Raw genomic sequence first — 27,019 nt, 5'->3', positions numbered from 1 at the left:
CATGTATCAGCATTTCATTCTTTTTTATGGCTGAATAATATTCCATTGTATGGCTATACCACATTTCTTACGTTCAACAAATTTTATTTCTTCCTCCTTTTCTCATTGTTAAACTGTTTGAACTGATAGCCACCCTCCCTTCTGGAGAGGGACTGGGAACAGAAAGGATGAAGTATATAATGTCTTAAAAGATACTGTCCCAGAGCCTGATTTATCAAGTCTTTGTTTATACATATTGTATTGATAGCATAGCATATGGAACATTGTAGGCACCTAGTAATATTTTGAAGAATAAATTATTTTTGATTAAAGGAATCCCAAATATAGTCATTTAGACACTATGTAAGTTTGGAAGTTTGAATTTACCTTGCAAAAGAGGAATGAAACTTAAGGCCACCTTTGAAGTATTAACAAAATTATTCTAAAATGATATTGAATCGTAGCAAGTAGAAACTGATACACATATAAAAGCAATACATTTTATAGGATGAGTAAAACTATTTGGTACAAATAGAGCTGGAAACAATGACTTTAATAGTTAGAAAAAGTCAAACTTCCAGGATATGAAGTACATTCAAGAAAGTCACCTATACACATACTTTTCCATCGATTCTCAAATCTCATACTTGTAATTTCTTTTTAAGATTATTTATTTTAGAGAGAGAGCACAAGCAGGAGGGGCAGAGGCAGAGGAGAGGGAGAGACAATCTCAGGCAGACTCCGTGCTGAGTGTGGAGCCCAATGCAGGGCTCATTCCAGGACCATCAGATCATGACCTGAGCTGAAACCAAGAGTTGGACGCTAACCGATTGTGCCATCCAAGCGCCCCTCATTGTTGTAATTTCTAAACAACTATTTTATAAGTAACTCTTTCCATTATGAGGCTAGGTCTGTATTTTGTTGAAGTGTTTCACCATAATTTTTACCTTATAATCACTCACACTTTCTTCTCTGAGATTTCGTATAAGATCATAATTTCACTTGTTAATACCTCAAATGTTTCGGGGTCCCTGGGTGACTCAGTCAGTTGGGCAGCTGCCTTTGGCTAAGGTCATGATCCCAGGGTCCTAGGATAAAGCCCCGCATCGGGCTCCCTACTCCATGGGCAGCCTGCTTCTCCCTCTCTACCGTTTGTGCTCTCTTACACTCTCTCTCTCTCAAATAAATGAATAAAATCTTTAAAAAAAAAATACCTCAAATGTTTCAGGACAATTCCTGATTCATGAGTCCTTCTCATTGAGACCCATCATTTTCAGTTTTTAGAGCTATAGGTTTCCTTCGCTATCCACAAGCAGAGCATTCCTGTGAAATCTTTTGTAAGTTGAAAAAGGCATAAAGTGAAGGAATAATTAACTTACATTTATATCAAAATATTTTGAGTACTCGCAAACCCCAAAAATAACCACTCTCAGACTTTTCTAATACCTTAGGACATATCTTGCTAATAGTTGCTTAAAATAAGTCAAGATAAAGCACAGGTGTTCATAGGCACAATTCAAAGCTATGTTATTTGGATGCTGGATGTAGCTCCCAGGGGAAGGAGTTTGGCATTGCCATTCTTGCTGCTCAGGGTATGTACTGTGTCTGTACTGGCTGGCTCACTGCAAAACAAGCCCTGAATCCTGTTTTCACTTTTTGCCCTTTTTCATAAAAGCAAAAGCCCTCTTTGGTTTTCTTTTGGTTAGTGAAAACAGGTACTAATGTAGATCTTTCATAAAAGCAAAGTGGCGTAATGCAAACTTCCGAAAAGCGAGGATAACTATTCCTTTAGATTTCTTGAGTGAAGGGACTTAATATGCATAATTGGAAGAAGGGACTTAATATGCATATGCTCAGCAATTGTTTTCTTGACCTAGAGGAGACTAAATAAAAAGGAAGAAAAATCATAATTGACAATAAAGAACTTGGTAAGATTATACAACATTGCAAAGGCCTGGTAGAGGTTTAAGATTCATCCATTAAGATCTTTGAGATTAACATAGCAGCTACCAGACTTGAATGATTTAGTTCAGTGGCTGTCAAAGTCTTTTTATCAGGATGCTTTTATACTCATAAGAATTATTGAGGACCTCAAAGAGCTTTTGTTTATTTGTGTTTTACCATATTAGAAATTATCACTAGATTTTATAATGTATCAATTAATAATATAATAAGCTCAATATATGTTGACCTCAATAACATTTTTGCAAAATACTATTTTTTCCAAAACTAATTTTAAAGATTTAGTGAAAAGAGCAGCATTTTTCTATTTTCGCAACTCTCTTTAATGTCTGGTCAGAAAGAAGACCGTTGAGTTCTCGTATCTGCTTCTGTATGAAATCAGTTGCAATATTTTTTATTTGGTTGAAATGTATAAAGAAAATCTGGCCTCACGCAGATATGTCATTGGAAAAGAAGTACCTTGTAGGTCCCCTGATAGAGTTTTGAATACTACATGTTGAGAGTCTCTAATTAGATCTTTGCTATGCAAAGTGTAGTTCCCAGATCAGCAGAATTGGTATGCTAGGGCGCTTGTTGAAAATGTAAAATTTCGACCCCATCCCAGACAGATCAATCAAAACCTGCATTTTACAATATCCAAAGATGATTCATGTGTACATTAAAGTTTGAGAAGTGTGAATGAGAATAGTGATCACCTGAGGTCCTTTCTAGTTCTGTGTACCATAGACTAAATAATATAATACCAAGACATTAATTGAAAAGTACTATTCCATCATTCATGAAACTTTTTTACTAGCATTCTAAGTAACCAGACTGATTTAGAAATTTTACCCTATTTAATTGCATTTTTTCTGACTTATTTAGGAATTGCTTTTTTTAAAAAGCAAAATAATAAGTCAAGCTGTAGAAAAGATGGAATAAAAAGCTTGAGGAGTTCTTTAAGTCAGTTGGAACTATGTTAGAATCCTTAGTTTCTAGGGGCTCCTCCGTGGCTCAGTTGGTTAAGCATGTGACTCTTGATTTTGGCTCAGGTCATGATTTCAGGGTCATGGGATTGAGCCCTAGGGTGGAGCCCACTTAAGATTCTGTCTCTCTCTTTCCCTCTTCCCATCTCCCACTCTAGCATGCACATGTGCTCTCTCTCTCTCTCTCTCTCTCACTCTCTCACTCTCAAAAAAAAAAAAGAATCCTTAGTTTCTAAGCATATTGCAGGCATTCACTTGTGCTTTATTTTTCCTCTAGCTGTGAAAATTTAGTTCTGTATTATCTATAGTCCCTTATTCTGTTCTGTCAATCATTAAATTTCTTACCTGGGAAATGTCTTGATTTCACCAACCTCCATCCCCATCTTCTGGCTTCCAATGAAGACTAAAAATGGCTGTGTCCTTTTTTAGTTTTCTAAAGTTTTTCTCATGTTTTGGGTGCTAAGATAAACGGGGATTAAAGTAAATCCCTAGATTATACAATGATATATAATTATATAAGCAGTTAGTGATGACTGTTGTGATGAAATACACCTTGAGTCTGCCTTGGATATTAATTTAACTAATTTTATTAAAGGAAATGTTAGCATCAGTGCCTAACTATTGCACATTTATTAAGGAAGCATGCTTGGTTATCTATTGAGAGATCATAGGGCTCCCTAATGCAAATTCTCCTCACCCTGCCATTCCCTTACCACCACCAGCACCAGCCAGTGCCCTTATCACTCCATATTTCTGGTTTTCATCCCAGATCTACCATGTATACCCTATTAGTAATCAGTAAACATTGAAGTAGTAATTGCACTAAAGTAGATGGATTTTATAGACATAAAGAAGTAGGGGATTTGATCTCCTTCATAGGGTCAAATGACAGTATTCCTGAAAAAGTATGTTTAAGTTGAGAACTTTATTGGCCCCCTGTCACAGAGGTGGTGAGTTATATGAAGTAATTATCAGTAACTTCAGCCCCCTGGCACTTTTTACCGGAAATATTTTATTTTGGATAAATATTTGGAAGAAAGTCAATGACAGTATCATTCCCTCTTCTATGTTCCCATCATATGCTACCTCTGTTTTATTAATATAATAATTAATATATTGATATTAACTATTGTCCCCCCATTAGAACTGAGCCCTTCAAAGACAGGTTTCTTTTTTCCTCTGTAGGTCAGTTCACTACTATGTGTCTGACCCTGCAGTGGTGCACTGTCATACAAATAGTGAGTAGTAGCAATGTAAATATTAATAAATATACATTCTTTGTGCCAGACATTGCATTAAACACTTTGCATATATTACATAATTTAATTCTCCCAACAGCCTGGAGTGGGAAGTGAGTAATTGCTACTTTTACCAGCATTTTGTAAATAAAGGTCTCAAGCCCAAGAAGGCTAACCCAAGATTACATATCTAGAAGATAACAGAGCATTCATGTTATTTCTGTTATCTGATTCCAGATCCTGTGCTCATACCAAAATACTGTACCGAATCCATAACTGTCAATTACAGTATCAATCTGTGACCTAAGGGTATTTAAACCTGTCTGTGTAAGTGCTGATGTAGAGGGGGTAAATGTAGACTGTGGTTTAACAATTACGTTCTACAGTGCACTGATAATAAATTGTTATATGTCATTGTACATGCAGTTTATTCAGGCCTATACTTGAAATGTTACTTGCTCAGAGAGGCTTTCCCTGCCCACCCTCTCTAAGATATTTTTCAGTGTGCACACACTTTACTGCTATTCCTTCTATTCTTTTCCTCATGGCTTTTATCGCAGCCTTACAGCATTCATCTAAAGCCCCAATTAGAATACAAATTCTATGGGTTGGGGGTTTTATTTGACTTGTTCTTTGCTCTATTCCTAGTGTTTAGAGGTTGACAAGTCACAGGCACTCAGTTTTTGTGAAATGAATACAGAACTGCAGAGAGTAAAAGCCAATTTTCCGTTGCTGTGGAGAAACTGGGCTCTGGAGTTGGGTCTGCTTAAGTTTAAATCCCAGCAATGTCATTTCCTAGCTGTGGTACTTTGGGCAAGTTATTTAACTTCTCTGAACCTAAGGGGTTTTTGAGGATTAATGAGAAATGCATGTAGAACATAGCCAAGTGCCTGGCATATAGTTATCAGTCAGTACTTAGTAGGTATTGCTGTTGTTATCATTAACATCATTATGACATGCTTAGTAGTGTAATAAGTTGTCTCTTCTTCCATTCTTTATCCAGTGACATTCAGTAATTTGCAGTTATTAAAATGTGTTTAATGAACTTAAAGTCAAGTTTTAGAGGAGAGTGAATGCGCCAACATTTATAATCTTGCTTCTTGCCAATAACCTTGGAAAGTGCTTTACATATACTATCTTAATTTTATCCTGGTAAGTAGATAATATCTTCATTTCACAGATAAGAAAATAGAATCAGAGGTTAAGCGTTTTGTCCCAAGGACATGAAAGAGAAATAGTAGTAGTAATAATAATAATAATAGTGGTGGTGATGGTGGTGTCAGAAATCAAGCATCTTAACATGACATTAATACAAACCTTAAAATTTTTTCTTTGCCTGTTTTTGCTGGTTTTTTTTTTTTTTTAAGCTTTTATTTATTTAAGGGAGAGAGACAGAGAGAGCATGAGCTGGGGGAGAAGGACAGACTCCCCCCTGAGCAAGGAGCCCGATGCAGGGCTCGATCCCAGGACCCCGGGATCATGACCTGAGCCGAAGTCAGATGCTTAACTGACTGAGCCACCCAGGTGCCCCTGTTTTTGCTTTTTTAACTTTTTTTTAGACCTCAAGGGGAAAAAATAGCATAAAAAAAATTAAGGTACACGGACAGCATAAGACTGGTATTACAGGTTTGAGCCCAGTATAGAGGGTTCATGATCCATGTTTAAAGGAGAAGAGCTTCAGTTATCTTGAAAATCTGCCATTGGTAATGAGAAAATCCAAATAAGAGTAGTAATGTCGTTAGCACAATTTTTGTCTGCTATTAAAAGAATAGAAACTACAATAAGCAATGGCATCAATTTTTTTATATGAAGGATAGTGCACTTGAGGTTGGAGCCACACACAAGCTTTCATGTATCCAGAGAGTAATGAGCCTTGGGGAATCATGAGGTAAACTAATTTCCTTTGATAGAACTAGCTAGATTTGGTAGAGAGTTTGAAGAGGTTTGTTTCCAATGGGATCATAAAGTATGTTCAAATTCCTGTAAACTAATGGTTCATACCAATAAGAATCTGGCTGAATCCAGCCTCATAACAACCAAGTTAGAAATAATGGGGATTTTTAATTACTTTGTTTGTGTAATTTGACTTTGTCACTGATTCTATTAGCCATTGGATTGCAAGGTTTGAACATTCTGTCTGGGAAAAACAGAATTAAAGCAGTTAGGGTGAAATTCCTTTTAGTTTTTTATATAACAGATTAGAGTTTACCCCACTTTTTTTTTTTTTACAGAAACAAGTGAGGCTGATTCCTGATTAGATAGTGTTTGAAAAATTGAGGAACACTTTGTATTTTTTTCTTTAGCAGCTAGAATTTTTTATGCTATCCCAGAGATCTGAATCCACTGGAATTAGCTGAAAATGGTTCCTTTATAAATTTTATTCCTGTTATAATCCAATAAATTTGGATTCTACATGTAAAAGAAAACTTTGTGTATCATGGGCTCTATCTTGGGAGCATTTTGCATGATTTTCAGAGGCATTCCATTATACTGTGATTTGATTAATATTGAAGCTTCTTAATCAGACTGTTAATATTAAACCAAACAGTTCTGGGTATCATTCTTAATGTTTTAGATACTAAAGAACAATTGTAAAATCCTTATTTCAGAATTTCTCAAAAAGCTGGGGTTTTTTATACTCACTGAATGTTGATATATAATTCATAAGGCATTAGACTATAGACTTAAAAACCAGTGGGATGTAGAGAGAGAGTTTCTATATTTAAGTACATTATAGCAATGATGAGTTTCCTGGTATCTTATAAATAACTAACATGCCAAAAGATTCATATATAGATGCTTTGTAGCTGCTGCCTTCTCATTATATATGATTTGTGGTATACTTTGAAAGAAGTGTAGAACTCAGGTGGCTAAAAAAGGGGGGAGTAGAAAGAGTACTCTTGTCAGTGAAAATGTGCACTAAGTATTTGGTGAACAAGTAACCAATTTGGACTTATTTTGGGGAGATAAGAGTAGAGAAGAAGGTGGAAGTTGGATTGTGAGGGTTTTTCACACTAGATTAAGGAAATTAAAAAGGACTGTAACATGGACTAGAAGTAACATTGAACTAGGCATTGTGGGATCTGGTTTCTAGATTTTGCTTTATCATTGCAAGGCCCTTACTATTTTATTCTGGGTGCTGAAGATAATACAGTGTTTCTGGCGGGTATCTAATAATGAGTAGGCTAGACGAGATACTCCATAGATGCCAGTTGAATTAATTAATTAATTCTCGCTTTGACATGGCATTAATCTCTCTGGGCCAAAATTGTCTCATTTGAACAAGGAGGGACTCTCACTCAGATTCTTTCTAAATCTGTGATCTCATGGCCGTCTTTAGATATGGAGAACTTTTAACCAGTTTTGAGTAGTGTGATGTGAGTTAAATGATGTCAGGTGACTGGAAATGGTTAAATGTTAGATGATTAAGTGAGGCTGGATGATTGAGCTGGCCATAATATAAAATACACATTGGAGATGGAGAGAATGGAAACAGTGAAACCCATCTTAAATTGGTTAAGTTTAAAGAGGTGAGGTATTGATAATCTGGACTTTGGTGGTCACAGTTTTTATGCAAAAGAAGCAATGATTTTGAGAAGTAACAAAGAAATTAGTAAAAACCTAATTTTGCCTGGCCAGAGATATTTGACTGTTGGAGGGACAGTTAGGAATGCTAGTAGCAGAAGTGTTTACCAGTTGCTTTTTTTATCTTTGTTTAAAGAGCTCATAGAGAATAATAGTACTTAAATATTTTGGGAGAAGAAGCATCTAAAAATGACTGTTTTCTATTCTAAATCATGGAAATAGGGATGATACCATTGAAAGAAATGAGGAAATGTAGAGAAAAGCACTGACTTTAAGAGGAATTAGAGCTTAGATGTGTAAACTGTTGTCCATATGTGAATGGTATTTTTATTGTATATGTTGAAAATTCTTATTTTGATATATAGAAAAGACTGGTCTTTATAGATCTAGATATTTGTGCCTACATTGTACATTTGTCCAAAAAAGCCGATCTCACTGTGGTTTTGTGTGTTGCCCAGCAGTTTTAAAAGCCGCAACAAATCACCTGTTTTCTAGCTCTTTCATTTTCATTTAGCTAAGCATAGTCCTAAGCAGGCTTACTCAAACATTTAAGTTAAAGGTAAGGCTGGACCACATTATTGTATTTCTGACCAATACCTGACATTCTAGACTACCTACTTAGTAGTGATGAATTTTGTTGAACCAGAGATCAGTGGCAACTACTTTAAGATAGCTTGTTAGGGGGCACCTGGGTGGCTCAGTCGGTTAAGCGTCTGCCTTCGGCTCAGGTCATGATCTCAGGGTCCTGGGATCGAGCCCCGGATCGGGCTCCCTGCTCCGCGGGAAGCCTGCTTCTCCCTCTCCCACTCCTCCTGCTTGTGTTCCCTCTCTCGCTGTGTCTCTCTCTGTCAAATAAATAAATAAAATCTTTAAAAAAAAAAAAAGAAAGCTTGTTAGAATTAGTAGTCATTTTTTTTTAAATAGTCATTTCTATCCTTTAGAAGTATTCCTACCAAATAGCTTCCAAGCCCTTATCTTATGTTACTGTTACTGAATAATTAAAGCCTTAATACCCACTGTCTTGATGGGGACTCCAGCTTACCACATTACAAGGGATAGACTTTATTCTGTTACCCATAATGACAGTGCATTGAAAAGTGCTTTTTCTCCCATCTTTGTTAATGCCATGAAGAAAAACCTTTCCTTAATCACTAAAGTAGTAGTTATTTGGGTCCATGAGATCTTCCTGGCAAATGCAAATATCTTTAGTTATAAATGCATATTGAGGGGCGCCTGGGTGGCTCAGTTGGTTAAGCGTCTGCCTTTGGCTCAGGTCATGATCCCAGGATCCTGGGATCGAGCCCCGCATGGGGCTCCCTGCTAGGCAGGAGGCCTGCTTCTCCCTCTCCCACTCCCCCTGCTTGTATTCCCTCTCTGGCTGTCTCTCTCTCTCTGTCAAATAAATAAAATCTTTTTAAAAAAATAAATGCATATTGAGGCTTTTAATAGAAGGGAAGGGGGAAGACTAAATTCTTACCAATTCTGTGTACTAATTCACAGCTGTTTATTTTTTTTAATGTACCATGAGAGAGTAGTAAGGCTTTAATATCACCTCTTTTTAAAGTAGGTAAATATTTAAATTAGGTAATTTAGGTAAACTGTTACGCACAGTTTTCAAGCGAGTTTAAGGGATGTGGCCCAGGTTGCACACACACACTTGATATATGAGAAGTAGACCTGAGAACCCAAATCTGGTATTGTGATTTCCTTGGACAGTGTTCTTTTGGCTGCATATTCAGAGTTTACATTTTGGTTGTTGAGCCATTTTCTTTTAAAAGCACAGTTACAACATGATAGGGGTGAGGGACTGTTCAGATAAATAGATTTCTAGTGTGGGTTTTGATGTCAAGGAGGCAGAACCTGTGGACATAATGGGTGGAGCTTTGACCAAGTAAAAATCTCATTTTGCTTGTTCCGGGATCTGTTGCTTTTGGAGGAAAAGCAGGAGGAGCAGTAGCGGAACAGTTTCCCTGCTGTTCAGCATGTAGGCTTGTTTAAAGGGCCAATCTAGAATAAGTAGATTATTGGCTGAGCAGAGTTAAACTCATGTCTGAGAGTTGGAGAAGCATGGCTAGTGTTAACCAAGAAGCTATGCTTCAGTCTGACTTTGATGTCTGCCTTGCTTATGCTGTAGGCTAATTTACTGTTAATTTCCATCTTATCAATTTCCTCCCTTTTCCTCTAACTGTAACAAGTCTATTTTGTCTTTTGTGATGGATTTTACAAAGAAAGACTTTTGCTCAGTGTTTGTCATCGTAAATTCTCATTGCTGCTGCTGCCCTCAAAAGGATTGTGTAAAGGAGGTGGGTAAGAATTTCTGATATATACAAAAGGTGTATTGTAGCCATTTGGTAATATATGTAGCAATATTAAATTGTTTACTTTAGAATGTTTTTTAAAATACTTGAATTTTTGTGGTTAATTTCCACTACATTTTGTATGAGGAAGAAGGAGGCTTTTCTCAATTCTAAATGGTGAGGAAAGATTTTACTTTTATGAAAGTATAGATAAATGTTACCCTAACACATTTGAAACCTGAGCTTTTAAGAAGCAAGTGCTGACAGTTTTAAGAGCTAGAATATTGAACCAGAGAATATTATATTATGACTCACTTTTATTTTTCCAGCAGATTAGTTGGCAAGCCATAAGTATATAGAATTAAAAGAAAAACTAAGTCTATAAAATGCATGTATGTCTTTTTCATTTTTCTTAGTTCAAATCAACATTTTATAAACATATCAACTCTTAGTGTGACTTTGGGGGGAGCCACAATTGTTTCCTTCCTTCCTTCCTTTCTTTCTTTCTACTCTAAAATTGCACACAAGTGGCCTTTGTTTTTGTTTTAAGACAATACATAATTTTGTATAAACTCTGAAGTAAATGGATATACATTAGATGCTCAAGAAGTACTTTTGTTTAATGCAGGGAAACATGCTACTCTCCCATGTCAAAAAAACATAACATAGCACTATTTGCCTAAAGAGAGATCTTGTGAATTACAAAAGTAAGCAAGAATATTTCTAGAGCCAGTGAGTTGCTGGCTGTAGAAGAATGGAGTAAGAGGGTATGTCTCTAACCAGATTTTTCTTATGTGTAAAATATTAGCCCAATTTATCTACCTTAGTACTCTTTTCTTCTGATTTTGTGTTTTTAAATCTCATTCAGAACTAGTGAGCAAAACTTTGCCTTTACTGGTCAGAACTGGACTAGAATAGTACTTAGTGGGGTCAAATCAGGAAATAAAGGAAAGAGGTAACATTAGGATTTTAAAGGCTCTAAGTTGATTGTCTTTGTTGAAGTATATGAACTAAAAGGGAAACAGATGAAGACAAAATTTTATATTATCAAAATACTTTCTCATCATTACTTTGTTCTGTCTGGTGCTTAAAATCATGTTTTAGAGTAATCTACATCATTTTTTAACTTAAAAAATCATCAGTTACCAAAAGTATTTTTAAATATATTGAGTTCTTCCATTTCTTAAGAAGCCTATAGGTATGATGAATGTGTCAAAACCTGTACTTGTTTATTTTATTTTTATTTTTAATTTTTTTAAAGATTTTATTTATTTATTTGACAGAGAGAGACACAGCAAGAGAGGGAACACAAGCAGGGAGAGTGGGAGAGGGAGAAGCAGGCTTCCCGCGGAGCAGGGAGCCTGATGTGGGGCTCGATCCCAGGACCCTGGGATCATGACCTGAGCCGAAGGCAGCCACCTAACGAGTGAGCCACCCAGGCACCTCTGTACTTTTTTATTTTAAGCAGCTTTTTATTATATGTCCCAGATGATTTTTCTCTGGGTCACTTTCAGGGTTAGTGAGGTTTCATGCTCATTTTTACATCTTGGGGGTCACTTACAGTATACAATCCCCATATATTCTTGCTTCTCAAATGATTCAGAATACTTCTGCTAGATATTTTGATAATCCTGGCTTCTTGATGGTAGCTGACTGGTAGCTGAAATTTCTTCTACCTTTTTCATTATCTAAGTGGGTAACAGTAAACCGCATTAATCTTTTAATACCAGCTGCTGGTATGTTATATCTCAGTTTTATTGGCTACCTTGGCACCTGTAATATGTTTTTTAAGTTGGCAGTGGCATCACAATGTTATATAGCATTGGTATGGAATTTTCTATATTTGAATCTTGAATAGGTTGAGAAAGCAGCTTAACCTAGTAGATTCAAGGTGTTACATGATTCACAGTTGCTGGTTTTGCTCTTATGACATTATATAGCTCATTTGTTCAGCTAGTATTTCTATTTGTAAGTAGGAATTCCTATTTGTAGAGTAGTGAATGTGAATATGTTTGCATGGGTAGGATTAACGAGTATTACTTATTTTTAAGGGTAACCAAGGATAAAAGTAGGTTCACTGTAGATCTTGGTGATTATTTTTCAAGAGAATTCTTTGCTTCCTTTTAACCCTAAGCTTTATTATCTTTGGTGATTGCCTCTGAATTCAAAAGTGACCTTGGGTCAGCAAACTTAATTCAGAGAGCTTTCAATCTAGATACTACATCTGATTTTAGCTGCTGTGAATATAGGATGGTAAGTTGTACAGATATTATCCCCATTTGCTAGACAAGGAATCTGAAATCATCTTTCCAAGATGCCTGTGCTAAATTGGAACAGAAGAGTCTTCTAATATAATCAGTGCATGTGTGTCTTATTAATATGTAGCTTTACTGCCTGAAGACCAAACTACATACCCCTAAAATATATATGTTTATAGAAGAAGCATTTCTCCTAATCATATTCTATATTTTCTTTAGCCATTTTCCTGTAATATTTGAATTGTCTTTACATGCAAAGACCAAATATATATTAAGTGTCTAATTTTACCAAAGAACATTCTTTTAGATAATTTTCTGTCAATAGTGAATGTTCTACAAACTTAACGTAAAGTATTTTAGGTTGTTCTTCACATTATGTTTATAAATAGCATCTTTAAAGTTTGCTTTTCTACAGTTTTACATGTTTATTGTAGAACATTAAAAACAAAAAACAAAATCTCCAGTGTTTCTACTACCAGAGAACTTTTAGAGTACGTCATCCATTTTTTTTCTTAAAACAGTTCCTATTTTCTAAAGCCTTAGTTTGAAATACCATACCAGCTTGCTCAATTAAAGCAGCTTTTTGCTTCAGCAGCATTATTTTCTTGTTCTCATTAGAATTATTATATGAAGACAAAGACCAGTTGGGAAAACTTAGCTGGATTTGAAAAATAAGATTGAGGAAGATTGTGACCTTTTAGTCAGTACTTAGAAACTAACCTTTTTAAATGCATGGATTTAACTTTTAGGGTCAGCCCTACTGACACTTCCTTGGTGTAGAAAGTTAGCCCCAGAGGTAGAGATAGATTCCTCCAAATCAGGAGTTTTTAATAATGCAGTTGAGTAATTGATGAGAATTATCCCATCACAACTCCAATATTTAAAGACTTTTTAGTGCTAACCATTTGATGCATTTCATTTCAATCTATGAGAAGTTACATGCATTCCTGTGATTTATCAAATTATCATCATTAATTCTGTTTTAATCTGTCTTGTCACTGAGACTATAGATGATTAAACTTTATATACTATATTCTAACTTTTCTAGTCCCTCTCCCTTATTTTCCATTCCCTGTGTTTTATGTGTTTAGAGACTAACAATGCCACTTGGGCAGTATATTAGTGCAGCTGCATCAATCCATGTGGTTACTTAGACAAGGTGGGAAGAGAAAATGAGATGTTTTCTCCATATCACCTTTTAGGAGTATTTTGTTACATCTTACGTATATTTTCCACACATTGCTGAAATTTTTATTTGCAAAAAATTTACACTTATGAAGATTCTAAAATACTGCTGGGATACTACATAGTATTACATATAATAGTGGTATTGAGATTTCTTCTGAAATTAATTAGAAATCTTGTCTTTTATATGGATCTGATATATCACTTTTCATTTTATGTTTCATATGTACAAGACAATTTGTTCTTCGGTTATCAAGCTAAACCAATCCAAATCCTTAACTCCTATACTTGTTGAGGTTGTTAGAGTACTATGATAATAGAATACCTGCCAAACTAAGCATGTGAATTCATGCCCATTCATGGATTCATTGTTAAATACTGTGTTGATTAATGTGTTAGGGAACAAGGCTGCACAAAAGATCTAACCTTTTAGAACATTTGGCCCTTCTCTTTAGCCAGTAACTTCCTTTACCTGAAACACAGCAGAAGATATGACAACAGCCTCAATTTTTCCTTACCTACATATGGAGGCCATGGAAGTAAGTGACCACGCTATCTGACTATTTCTTGTTGTTTTCTTGTGGGAGCTAAATTGCTACTACCCAACTCTGACCCTGCAATGGACCAGCTCCTGTAGGCAAATCAGAAAAAAGCCAGGATGGTGAGAGGCTAATCTAATAGAACCTTAAGAGGCAATTCAAAATCAAAGTTCAAAGAACCTGCCTTTATTAATGTGTTTTTGTTGCTATTTTTATGTTTCTCAGGGAGTGAAGCCAGCCAGTTTTGACAAAGTAGCAATTCCTGAAGTGAAGGAAATTATTGAAGGATGCATAAGGCAAAACAAAGATGAAAGGTAAGTTGCCACTTTTGACTTAGGTGTTGCTTAAAAACCTAAAATGTAATGATATGCTCTAAATACAATACTCAATCTGAAGTGTATTCAATACTTCACTTGTGATTAATTTCTCTATTTATGTCATGTAATATCTTTAAAAGTAGAGTTCTGGGAGTGCCTGGCTAGCTCAGTCAGTAGAGCATGCTACTCTTGATCTTGGGGTGGTGAATTCAAGCCCCCATGTTGGGTGTAGAGATTACTTAAAAAATAAAATAAATTTTTTTTAAAAATCTTAAAAAAAAGAGTTCTGTCCATTTAAGATAGTATTGAGATTTGATAGAGCGAAATGTTGTAAAAATGTGGTATGGTAGAGTTCAAGTGAACCAGAACCACCTTAAACATAGTGCTGCATTCAGTGAGAACTACTTCTAAAACATAAACTACTTACAAAGCATCAACATGATTTATAAAATTCAGTAGGGTTCAGTCTCTCTCTAACCAACAGATCTGTACCTAATTCTTTACCCGTTGAATTCTAAAAGGTGAAATAAAATCTTGGCTCTTTAAAATAAGCTCAACTACACATCTTGATTTGCTGTCATTGTGCCATAATTTTGAAGAGCAAAACATCAGCATTCCTTTCAGTAAAAAGAGACAACTTTGCCCAAAGCTTAGGAGGAGATTTGGCTTAGTCATTTGTACTAATAGGACTTTTCTCAGAGGAGTGGCAAGTATCTGATCTGTCATATAGCTGATTCATCACCCGTTAGGCATGGCAAAGATCCAGTGTCTGTTTTTGAAAAATAATCTACCCACACCATCCCCCCTCACCCTCCAAAAAAGAAAAAGTAGACCAGCCAGTATAAATATAAATTGTAAGTTGAGCATAGTCTACCTCCTGAAGAATGTGAGCAATCAGGTATATCAACCAAATTAAAGAATTCCGTATCTTCACTTCTCCGGTCTCCTACCTCTTTTCATAACTTTGTTATTTATCTTTAAGGCTGTTTAGTAGAAATTTAGTTTGGGTTTCTAATTTTATATACAGTGTTTGGAAAGGAGAGTCCCTTATCTAAGAACTTTTTTTACTATAAACAAAGGAGTATTTGTTTCCAGTCTTAGAACATATTACTCTGTTTCTTTTTGGATGGTACAGTTTACTAGATTACTGGTATTTTGAAACCATTTATCTAAAGAAGATTATTGCACATTCAGACTTCTTGCCTAGTACACAAATTGTTGAACAAGGAATTGAGAGAATTTATTGTGGTAAATAAAGTTGCAGTAGAAGGTAAAGAACTAGAAATCAAAAAACTTATTTTCAAATTTTGATTCAACCATTTGAGGCTTATAACCATGAGCAAGATTTTCACCCTCTCTGAGCCTTTGTTTCCTAATAATCAGGAAATAATATCTCATTGGATGTTGGTCAGGGATCAGATGGGATCATAAATAAGAGGAGTATTTGTTAACTATAAATTCTACATAAATTATGTGGTATTTTGAAGCTATGACATTCTGTATATTACTTGCCATTGTTAGTACATTGTTAACTGAGATTAGATCACTTAGATTAAAAAGTATCGCTTTTAGCTCTTATTTATAAATGATGTTGTATAACTTGAGAGTAAAACTATAATCACTGTTCACATGGAGCAATGTAGAAATGAGTTATAAACTTGTTTTTTTTTACAGTCTTTATTATTCCAAGCATAACAGTTATCAGCCACACTTGAAAATTATGTTTTCAATCTAATGTCATTTTGTTTTGTTTTTGTTTCATTTCCCTCTCTTTGGAAGATATTCTATCAAAGACCTTTTGAACCATGCCTTCTTCCAGGAGGAAACAGGGGTACGGGTAGAATTGGCAGAAGAAGATGATGGAGAAAAGATAGCCATTAAATTATGGCTACGTATTGAAGATATTAAGAAATTAAAGGGAAAATACAAAGACAATGAAGCTATTGAGTTTTCCTTTGACTTGGAAAGAGATGTGCCAGAAGATGTTGCTCAAGAAATGGTAAATTAACATGGATGGAACTAAAGGGTATTATGCTAAGCAAAATAAGTCAGAGAAGGACAAATATCACAAAGATTTCACTCTTATGTGGAATTTAAGACATAAAACTGATGAACATAGGGAAAGGGAAGGAAAAATAAGATGGAAACAGAGGGAGACAAACCATAAGAGACTCAATTATGGAAAACAAACAGGGTTGCTGGAGGGGAGTAACTGGGTGATGGGCATTAAGGAGGGCATTTGTTGGAATGAGCAGTGGGTGTTATATGCAACTGATGAATCTCTGAATTCTACCTCTGAAACTAATAATACACTATGTTAATTAAGTTGAATTTAAATTTAAAAAATGGTAAATTAGCATTGATCCATCATTTAAAAATTTATGTATATTTATAAACATGTTGTTGAGCAAAAAAGTTTATGAAGCAGTGTGGATGGCAGATCTCATTGATAGAAAATTGTGTTGATTAATGGCCCTAAAAGTTATTTGTAATTGAGGAAAAGATATGTACATGTAGATATGTAAGGATGGATAGATGGATGGCTGGGTAGATCTAGAATGCATCCTGAAGTAATGTGAAAGTCTATGAGGTTGAATGACTCCCTAATTTATATAAACCTATTGAGTTAGAATGACAAGTTATATTTTCTAAATATCGATACATTTGATGAGTCATTTGGATAAACTCTATAAATACATAATGAATTGTTTTTACTTTGAGGGAGTTTTCAAGATCAGTTATTAGTAGGCAGCCTTTGATGAATCACTTTATGAAGTATATCCAAAAGGTGACTTTTCAGAAAAGAAAGACTTCACCAATTTTATGCTTGCGATAGTGCTTAAAATAGCCAGTTAATATGCAGAGATACTCATAGAATATCTCTACTAGAACTTACAAGAACTATTCAATAGAAGTTGCCTCTGAGAAGGGGTTGGGTATGAAAGAGATACTTATTTTAATTGTTAGTTTTTTATACCTTTAGAGATTTGTGTGTGTATGTTTTTTTAACTTCCATGTATTGATCACAGTTGTTTTATCTGGTTAAGTTGTTGCCTAGGGAAAAGAAGTAAAAACAACACAGGTTAATATTAATAGTTACATGTGAGCAGGAAATAGAGTGACTAGAATAAAAGGAGCCTTATTGTTTTAGTGTTGTAAGAAGTGAAGGTATAACTACCTTGAGTTTCTACAAAGTTTCTGCTTTGAGTTTCGACAAAGATGATGGCACCCATCCCGTGAGTATCTACAAAAACGGTTGAGAAATGCATAATACAGACAAGTAATTCCACAGTTTGGTTAAGACCAGTCATTGGAGAGGTCTTTCTCTTCCCCTTTCTTCCTACTTTTTCCCCAAAGGTGCCTTTTTTGTTTTATATTTGGTTTGTTTTCTTTTGATATCGTACTACTTCCTAATGCACTCTTTTATCCTGTAGGTAGAGTCTGGGTATGTCTGTGAAGGTGATCACAAGACCATGGCAAAAGCCATCAAAGATAGAGTGTCATTAATTAAGAGGAAACGAGAACAGCGGCAGTTGGTGCGGGAGGAGCAAGAAAAAAGAAAGCAGGAAGAGAGCAGTCTCAAACAGCAGGTAGAACAACAATCAAGTACTTCCCAGGCAGGAGTCAAACAGATCCCGTCTGCCAGCACTGGCATGCCTACTGCTTCTACCACTTCAGCTTCAGTTTCTACGCAAGTAGAACCTGAAGAACCTGAGGCAGATCAACATCAACAACTACAGTACCAACAAACTAGTATATCTGTGTTGTGTAAGTATTTTGGGAAGTGCACAAGTATGCTAAGGATACTCCTAATTGACTTTTCATCTTCTTGTTCATCATTTTGCACTGGCCTCTTGGTTTGAAACATGAATTCACCATATAGTAAGAAATTTGAGGGGCGCCTGGGTGGCTCAGTCGTTAAGCATCTGCCTTCGGCTCAGGTCATGATCCCAGGGTCCTGGGATCGAGCCCCGCATCGGGCTCCCTGCTCAGTGGGGAGCCTGCTTCTCCCTCTCCCACTCCCCCTGCTTGTGTTCCCTCTCTTGCTGTGTCTCTCTCTGTCAAATAAGTAAAATTTAAAAAAAAAAATTGAAATGATCACCATCTACTTTTTGTTTCTATTCTAACATCCATCACTAATAGACTAGAAGGACAGAACAGTAAGGAAATGTGATTAGGATATAAAATAATTTTACAGGTTCCAACATCTTGGAAGTTCCAATTTGTAGATTTTTACTTTTCACAATTCCTTAAAATAAAATGTAATTATGAAATTAGTATTACACTGTATGTTAACTAACTGGGATTTAATTACAAACTTTTTTAAAAACTTAAAATCTACAAAAATAAATAAAATGAAATGTAACTAATAATGAAAAATGAACAAGTTTATCTTAGCTATTTGTAATTGAACCTGTTAGTCTGGTTCAGCTTTTTTTAGCAGCGCTGAATAACATACAGACTAGAAATGAATGAGTTTGTTAGTTTTTTATTGAACTATCTGCTTAATACAAAGAATGCACTGGTCTCCAAAGTTAAGACTGATGGCTTACAGCATTCCATTTTATTTCCCTTATTCTTCAGGTAATAAAATTCTATGATAGCCATGAAGGTTTGTTTGTTTTTTTTTTTTAAGACTTCCTTTTTTTCCATATGGATCCTTCATGTTTTTAAGCATAGAAATCTACTTAGTTAAAAACTAGTATTCATGTTTTATTTAGGTCAGGTCTTTGTGAAGAAAATACTAATTAACCCTAAAGTCATGGGTTTGTGATGGGAAAATATAAACTTCCCTTTTGTGATTTGTCTCTCTGTTTTGTGACAATTTATTTCTCCTTCAGCTGATGGAACGGTTGACAGTGGTCAAGGATCTTCTGTCTTCACAGAATCTCGAGTGAGCAGCCAACAGACAGTTTCATATGGGTCCCAGCATGAACAGGCACATTGTACTGGCACACTCCCAGGGCATACAGCTTCTGTTGTCCAAGCACAGTCTCAGCCCCATGGGGTCTATCCACCCTCAAGTGTGGTAAGTAACTGCATAAGAGAGTGTAAGCCTATAATGAGAGCCAATAGATGTATGTTAAATTCATATTCTTTCTACTATCCAAGTAATAGCATGAGTCTGAAGTAGAAAGTGTAAATGGTATATTTCTGAAGGAAATAGGAGTACAATTAGAGTAGTTCTGGCAGGCTAGGACATAAACATTACTGTGTGAGAATTAGCTAAAATTCATATGTGAAGAAACTATGTACAAGATTTAGACTAATCTGCATTTGATTAAAGATAACGCTCTCTTTAGCACTTTAGAGTTGAAACTGTTCAAAACAGCATTAGTTGGACATACAGATGATTTGGAGGTGGGCACAAGGAGACTTTTCAAAAGCTTACTTACTAAAAGATTACTGAGCATTTTTTGTAAGATTTCTTACTGTATAAAACAAAGGTAAGACGTTCAAACCATTATAGAATGCTGCATGTGAGTACTTCAGAGTGAAGGAATCCTTTATTTGTATGACCATTTAATTTAGCGCTTGTGTTTAGTTAACCATCAGTTGCTATGCGTGTTCCTGCCTTAAAGTCTGTGTTGGACACAAATTCCTTCCCCAGTATACATTCATTTGCTTTTTCTCTTTATTTGGTATTGTTTTATTACAGATTTATTTTCAGAATCAACTTACGGAGATTATTTCTTGAAATATTTTATGCATTTATATATATATAAACACACACACACATAGCCCCATCTTTTACATTAGCCACTTTTGCTTCTCATATAGAAAATGTTAAAATAGATCTCAGGTAATACCTTATTTCTTTTGTTGACCCTCCGTGAAGTCTTCAGAGGTAAATAAAGTACATCATCTGCCTCAGGAAAGAATTGGAGAACAACTGGTCACTGTATAGCACTTGTTTAGTGAGATCTTTAAGCAGATAGATTTTTTTCTGTCTCAGAAAGCTTTTAAATCTGAATGTTATGGAACTTCTCTTCATTAAATGAAAATCTTTCTCAAGAAAATATTTCTGCTTGCTCTGTTCTTTTATCCTACAGCTTGAAATAAAAGATGTTTTTATGTTTCAGAGTCCATTCATCAGTCTTGAGATGAATGGCCACAGTAATACAAACTACTAATACACTGTTTTAACAGTCTACTTTTCTGACCTTTAAAATAATTAGGTAGGGTAGAAGAACTTATAAAGACTATGTAGATGTATTTCTTTGTTCTGACATATTATTTGTCAGCATTCATGTCCATTTCTACTATTGTTCTAATTGATTTTTTGTGGATCATAATAACTAGATTTTTTAAAAACTAGTCTCTTGGCTTCCCTTATCACTGGTATCTGTATTTTAGAAAAGGAAATAGAATGATCATGAAGATTTTAAATATTTGAGCCACAAACATCCTGTATTTATTGATGCTCTAGAGGACTGTTAATGACGGCCTTGCCTTTTAATTTTCTGTGGAGGTAGCATGAGAAGAGTTATCAAATACTGAGGATTTTTTTAATCTTATGATTCCATTTCTTTCTTATTCCAGAAAGAATTTATTGTGGCTTACAATAATGTATCAATGTGGAATTTAGAAAAATTAGAGTAAAAAAGAAACAAGGGTGGAGAAAAATAGAACCAGGAATGAACTAAGTACGATAAGTATACTGATACTTTCATACTTGCTACTGGTATTTGAGCCACAAATTTGGCTCAAAGCATTCTGTGCAGCCAATTTTGGAAAAGAAAACATGATTAGTGACACAGTTCACAATACCTAAAGGAAAATAACAAGTTTGCTCAGGGTAACCTTACAGTATTAGGTATACTGCTTTTTTGTAGCTATATTAAAATTTTTATGTTAAGGTGCCTCAGACTTTATAAACCTAAGTTGAATCTCTGATATGCCGAAAAATTGTTAAAGTTACTCTTTAGAGATTCACATTTAAGATAATTTTCCATTCACTACTTTAGTAAAACTACAGAATGTGTCTATATCTATCGCGCATTACTTCTAGAAAACTAATGCTTTTCCTACTAGAAAATGACTTTCTACCCTCTACAGATAAAAATAGGAAGTGTAATAAATAAAATACTCTGAGCCAACAACTTTTTTTAGTCTGATGCCTTCTAAAATAGAATTGAAAAAGGTTTTCTGAGGTTTCCAGAGTTCCTGCAAAGTAATCCAGTCTTAAAGTCTTCTACACCTTATAATAATAAGTTTGCAGAAAACTGCAAGCCAATGTTCATTGTTTTCCCTGTTCTACTACCTCAGTCAGTCGGCCATTCTTATTCATACATTCATAACAATTGATGTTATTTCAGAATATTTAGGAAGAGAATTGATCATTATCATGGTTGTTGATACCCTGTACTTGACCAACAGTATAGAGAGAATAGTTGTGATCTGCCAGTTGTGCTTTGTGGAATTATACCTCTCTTCAAAAAAATTGGATTTGTGGGATTGGGGGAGGATGGAACACTTCTTTATGTCAGCTATGCCCTATTTTCATTGTACATTTGGTTATTTTGTTTTCAAAGTACTGTGTTTTCATGTATGTGTTTGTTTTCTGTTTAGCGTCGTCGTGGCCGTAGCATGTCGGTTTGTGTTCCCCATCTTTCTGCTGTTCCCTCTCTGTCCCGCATCTCTCCCAGTGCTCCTTCCACCCCACCACCAGTGCTGTCTGCACCTCTTTCTCCTTCCCTCCTTCGGATTGCCCCTGAGGAAACTTTTGCCGAAAAGCTTTCTAAAGCATTGGAGAGTGTCCTGCCTATGCACTCTGCCTCTCAGCGCAAGCACCGACGCTCCAGCCTGCCTTCCCTCTTTGTCAGTACTGTATGTAACCATAAACTTCCTGACAAATGAAAATTTATTGCCAATGAATACATCCAGGCATCAAGAATTTTAATAAAAATTAAATAAATAAAAGGACTACACTTAGTAATATATTATGCTTTTAGGATACCTGTTCTTCCTATAGGAAACTTTTTTGTTACAAGGCTTTAAGGAGGGGAAAAAAAGCAAGGAGGTAAATGAGAGAGAATGCTAATAACACCCTGGGTACATATGAATATGTACACAATAAAATTTAGCTTTCATTATATTCTCCTATCCCCAACTGACCTATGCAAATCCTTGCATTTTCATATATTAGTGAGGAATACATATTACTTCATTTTAAATTCGTTGGCTTAATCAAAAGCAAATTTTCTCTTTATCAGAAATTAACCCAAATACATTTTCTCTTCACTTTATTCTAAAGAGACATTCATGAAGCTGGATGGGTCCATTTTTTCCCCATAGTGAAGAGTAATTAAAGAGTGAAGGTTGGTTTTTAATTTGTTAGCTGTTTAAAATGATGTGTTGGCAAACTAAAGGTCATATGTTCCCTTGTGGAAATTTTTCTTAGATTGAATAAGGTGGGATCTTGACCCTAATGAATACATTAGATACACATGTAGTACATAAGATTTTCTTTGGCCCCATTTATATCTATAAAAGATCTGTCTTTTAAAGTTTTATTAAACACTGTGGGACCTTGCTGCTGCTTTTCCAGATAGAGAATATAGTTAATATTCTGATATAGTAATACCAAAATCTGCAGATTTTTACTTAAGAGAGTGAGTAACTATATAGTATTTTATGGCTTTGGGATTCTCCTTGAATAAACAATAAAATGGAACATTCTGGTTTGAAATAAAGGCCCTCTTTTAGCTGTTGTGAAGAAGTAACAGTGAAGCTATTTTACTAATTTGATAGGGACCATCCCTACTAAAAGAATGAAACCAATCTACTCTTTTTAAAAAGAGTCCATGAAAGTACACTGTTTGCATTTGGCAAGGTAGGATTCTAAATTTAGAGTCTATGTCTAGAACTGCCTCTAAATAAAAAGTGCTATTAAATCAGTGTTAATTATATTATCCTTTTCCCTTGATTTGAACACCAAATTATTCAACCCTTAACGAGGATCAGAAAAGTGGACATTCAGTGATTTGGCATCTGCAACATGTTTCATGTAGCAAAAGTAACTGCATCTAGTTTGGGATAGATGGGAAAAGGACATTACTGTCAGTAGTCAGTAGTGTGTTTTTTGCTGTCCACCAAAAATACCTCTTTTCTAGTTAGAAGGCATAGTATTAGTTGATAAGAAAATAACACTGGAGCCTCTAGCACAGCACTGGATAATAAGAAGATAGGGTATAGGAAAACTCTGTATTGCAGGTTAAATTGAAGTATCTTCCATTTTAAAAATGTTGTGATTATATTGTCTTATTGTCTTCCCTTAACTCTTACTATTTTAACTCTTTTTCCACTCGTGTAATTTACATTAAATCTTAAGAGTGAGCATATTAATTGGGGGTAAAAACAGAATAGACACTTAGAAAGTTCTTCCATTTCCTTTGAGAGAGGATGTTGTGGAAAAGCAGCTCTTATCTAACGCGAAGAGTCCCACAGACTAATTTTATTGACCCTGGATGTATTTAATGGATTTTTACTATGCACATAATTTCCATAAGCATTGTTATTTCTTTATTAATTATAAATTTGGTGTAACCATTTCATACGGTTACACAGAGCTACCCAGTTTTGCATGTCTACTGTAATTTCACATATGAATGTATGAATTACTTGTCTTATTCATGTTGATACAGCCTCAGTCCATGGCGCATCCGTGTGGGGGGACCCCAACATACCCAGAATCACAGATATTTTTCCCAACTATTCATGAACGTCCAGTTTCTTTTTCACCACCTCCCACCTGTCCACCGAAGGTGGCCATTTCCCAGCGGCGTAAGAGCACCTCCTTCTTGGAAGCCCAAACTCGCCACTTCCAACCCCTGCTGAGGACTGTTGGCCAAAATCTTCTTCCACCTGGTGGCAGCCCAACTAACTGGACACCAGAGGCCGTAGTTATGTTGGGCACTACAGCCAGTAGGATAATTGGAGAGCCATGTGAGAAACAGGTCCATCCTATGTTTGAACCAACTCAAGTTCACGGTGACTATAGACCTGGACTAGTACTTCCAGAAGAAGCTCACTATTTTATTCCTCAGGAAGCCGTGTATCTAGCTTACCAGGCCCAGGTGACAGAACAGTATGAGGGTATTCCATACAACTCACCAGTACTGTCAAGTCCTATGAAACAGATACCTGAACAGAAGCCAGTACAAGGGGGCCCTACCTCAAGTTCTGTCTTTGAATTTCCATCTGGACAGGCTTTCCTGGTAGGACACCTTCAGAATTTAAGATTAGATTCTGGATTGAGTCCAGGATCTCCCCTCTCTAGTATTTCTGCACCTATCAGTACAGATGCTACACGTTTGCAGTTTCACCCTGTCTTTGTTCCTCATTCTGCGCCCGCTGTGTTAACTCGTAACAATGAGAGAAGCAATTGTGTATTTGAGTTTCATGTTCACACTCCAAGCTCCTCTTCAGGAGAAGGAGGAGGAGTTTTACCTCAGCATGTTTACCGAAATCGACAGGTTGCAGTGGACTTGAATCAGGAAGAACCACCTCCTCAATCAGTTGGATTACACAGCCGCCTACAGCCTGTGACTGAAGAACAGCGTAATTACCATGCCCCAGAATTGACCGTTTCTGTGGTAGAGCCTATCGGACAGAACTGGCCAATAGGAAGCCCAGAATATTCCAGTGATTCCTCACAAATTACTTCTTCAGACCCCAGTGATTTTCAGTCACCTCCCCCTACAGGGGGAGCAGCTGCACCTTTTGGCTCTGACGTCTCGTTACCCTTTATCCGTCTGCCTCAGACAGTGTTCCAAGAATCCCCACTTTTCTTCTGTTTTCCCCAAGGAACCACATCTCAGCAGGTTTTATCTGCCTCATTTTCTTCAGGAGGATCTGCACTCCATCCACAGGTTATAGGAAAACTTCCACAGTTCTTTTAAACTACCCTACTATGCATCATTACATTTAAGTTTTCTATCCCTCCTTTCCATTTATAAGGATTATTTTTAATTTTATTAGTAGAGTTTCTCCTTTTGGGGGGGGATTATAAACTACTTGTATATAAGAACAAAATATGAGAGAGAAGCTGCCTCGTTTACCTATAATGTGCGCAAACCCTTGAAAAAGAGAACACAAAAACTAGAATTTTAATCACTCGTCAAAATCAGTTCTGTTTGTACATAGAATAATTTCAACTTGTAGTGAAAATGTAAATGGCTGTAATGTAGAGTTAACTCCGCATTGATTATTTATAAATGCTAATGTGAAGTATTTCTTTCTCCCTAGAACAAACATGACTAGTTTTTTAAAAAATACAAAGGATAACCTCTTTTTTCTGTAAACGAAAAGAATGAAAAATGGGAAATTTTTTTAAGAGTATTAAGAATACACAAAATTTTCCTAAGTGTGGAAGAATCTTGAAAGACAGAAAGGAAACATCTTAAGAATTTAGGAACAAATGAAAATGCCTTTTAAAATGGCATCATTTGAACAAGTCACTGTATATGTCCAAATAAAATGTTAATCCATAAAATTGACTGATTCTAATTTTTAGCAACAAAGTTATAATCTAGTGTGGGTGGTGGGTTTTTGTTTTTGTTTTTGTTTTGTTCTTTAAGAATTTGTGATATGTGTTGCAAGCTAAGAAACAGGTATCTCAGGCCTTGGTTCCTTCCTCAACAAATTAAATTTTGTTATTTATATATGGGTGTATGTACTCTCTTGTGAATAAAGACAAAGTAATGGACATAATAGAATTGAACAAGTGGAGTCAGTATTAACTATTTCATATATTCCATATATTTTATCAAATATATAAATCTTACAAAATCAATATAGGAGTCTTTCCAATTATATATTCAAGGCATCATTTGGATCTTCTAAATTTTCCACTCTTACAAAGTATTATATGTTCTTGATACTTTCTTCCTATGTTCTTCCCTCATAAGGGGCATAAACAACCCCAAAAGTGTACATGAAGTATCAGTTATGTAGAATAGTTCTAAGAAGGAAAAAGATCCAGAAACTTGAAAATTATGCTGCATGGTATAAAATTACACTGCATGCAGTGTACTCACGTTAATGCAGTAGTTGTTAGCCTGTACTATAAATCCTAATGCACTGCCAGCCATTCTTCTGTAAACATTCCAAAGTGAAATATCAGGTGGTTAATTTACAAACCTACTGCAGGAAGAATGTATACTTAGTAGTAGTTAAGATGCAGTAGAATGTGATGTCAGATCCAAGGAAACTTTAGAGAAACCCCTCTAGACTGAAATGGAACACCAAAGGTGGGCCTTTTCATTTCCTTAACTTACTATATAAAATCCTGTATTCATTTCTCACTTTCTCATTTATCTTAACTTAGACAACTTCTAGGTCAGGGTTTCTCAGATTCATCACTACTGATGTTTTAGGTTGGATAATTCTTTGTTGTGGGTTGTGGTTCTGTGTTGCAGGATGTTAACAGCATCCTTGGCTTCTAATCATTAGATGTCTGTAGCAGTCACCTCCCTCAGTTGTGACAACCGAATGATCCCTGGGAGGGCAAATAACAGGTTTTTTACATTTTTGGTAAAAGTCACCATGGCTCTACAAAGAAGTAGCAAAAGGAACCAAATTAGCATTATCAAATACCCTTTTGTCTTCAATTGTTCAGATATGGAATTTTTTCACATCGGTAGTCATACTACTATTTTCCTAATTATTATATTTTCAGTAAGAATTTTAT

The 27,019-nt window shown here is 35.5% G+C and overlaps 1 protein-coding gene across 15 annotated transcripts in view; it reads left to right on the top strand.

The window, feature by feature from the left end:
• Nucleotides 1–27,019, top strand: part of WNK1 (WNK lysine deficient protein kinase 1) — a 149,348-nt gene that overhangs the window by 85,575 nt on the left and 36,754 nt on the right. For 14 of the 15 annotated variants that reach the window (XM_032390952.1, XM_032390940.1, XM_032390951.1 and 11 more), the window contains exons 5-8: nucleotides 14,234–14,322; nucleotides 16,105–16,324; nucleotides 17,760–18,093; nucleotides 19,167–19,354. In XM_032390952.1, coding sequence (XP_032246843.1) covers nucleotides 14,234–14,322; nucleotides 16,105–16,324; nucleotides 17,760–18,093; nucleotides 19,167–19,354 — 831 coding nt within the window. Of the gene's footprint in view, nucleotides 1–14,233; nucleotides 14,323–16,104; nucleotides 16,325–17,759; nucleotides 18,094–19,166; nucleotides 19,355–23,972; nucleotides 25,200–27,019 lie in introns of all 15 variants that reach the window. The other variant, XM_032390953.1, reaches the window with a different exon arrangement.

The sequence above is a fragment of the Phoca vitulina genome, unplaced genomic scaffold, assembly GCF_004348235.1.
Source record: "Phoca vitulina isolate PV1807 unplaced genomic scaffold, GSC_HSeal_1.0 scaffold59, whole genome shotgun sequence".
NCBI lineage: Eukaryota > Metazoa > Chordata > Mammalia > Carnivora > Phocidae > Phoca > Phoca vitulina.
Note: the sequence above shows the minus strand (reverse complement) of the source record. Positions and strands in the feature narration are given on the sequence as shown.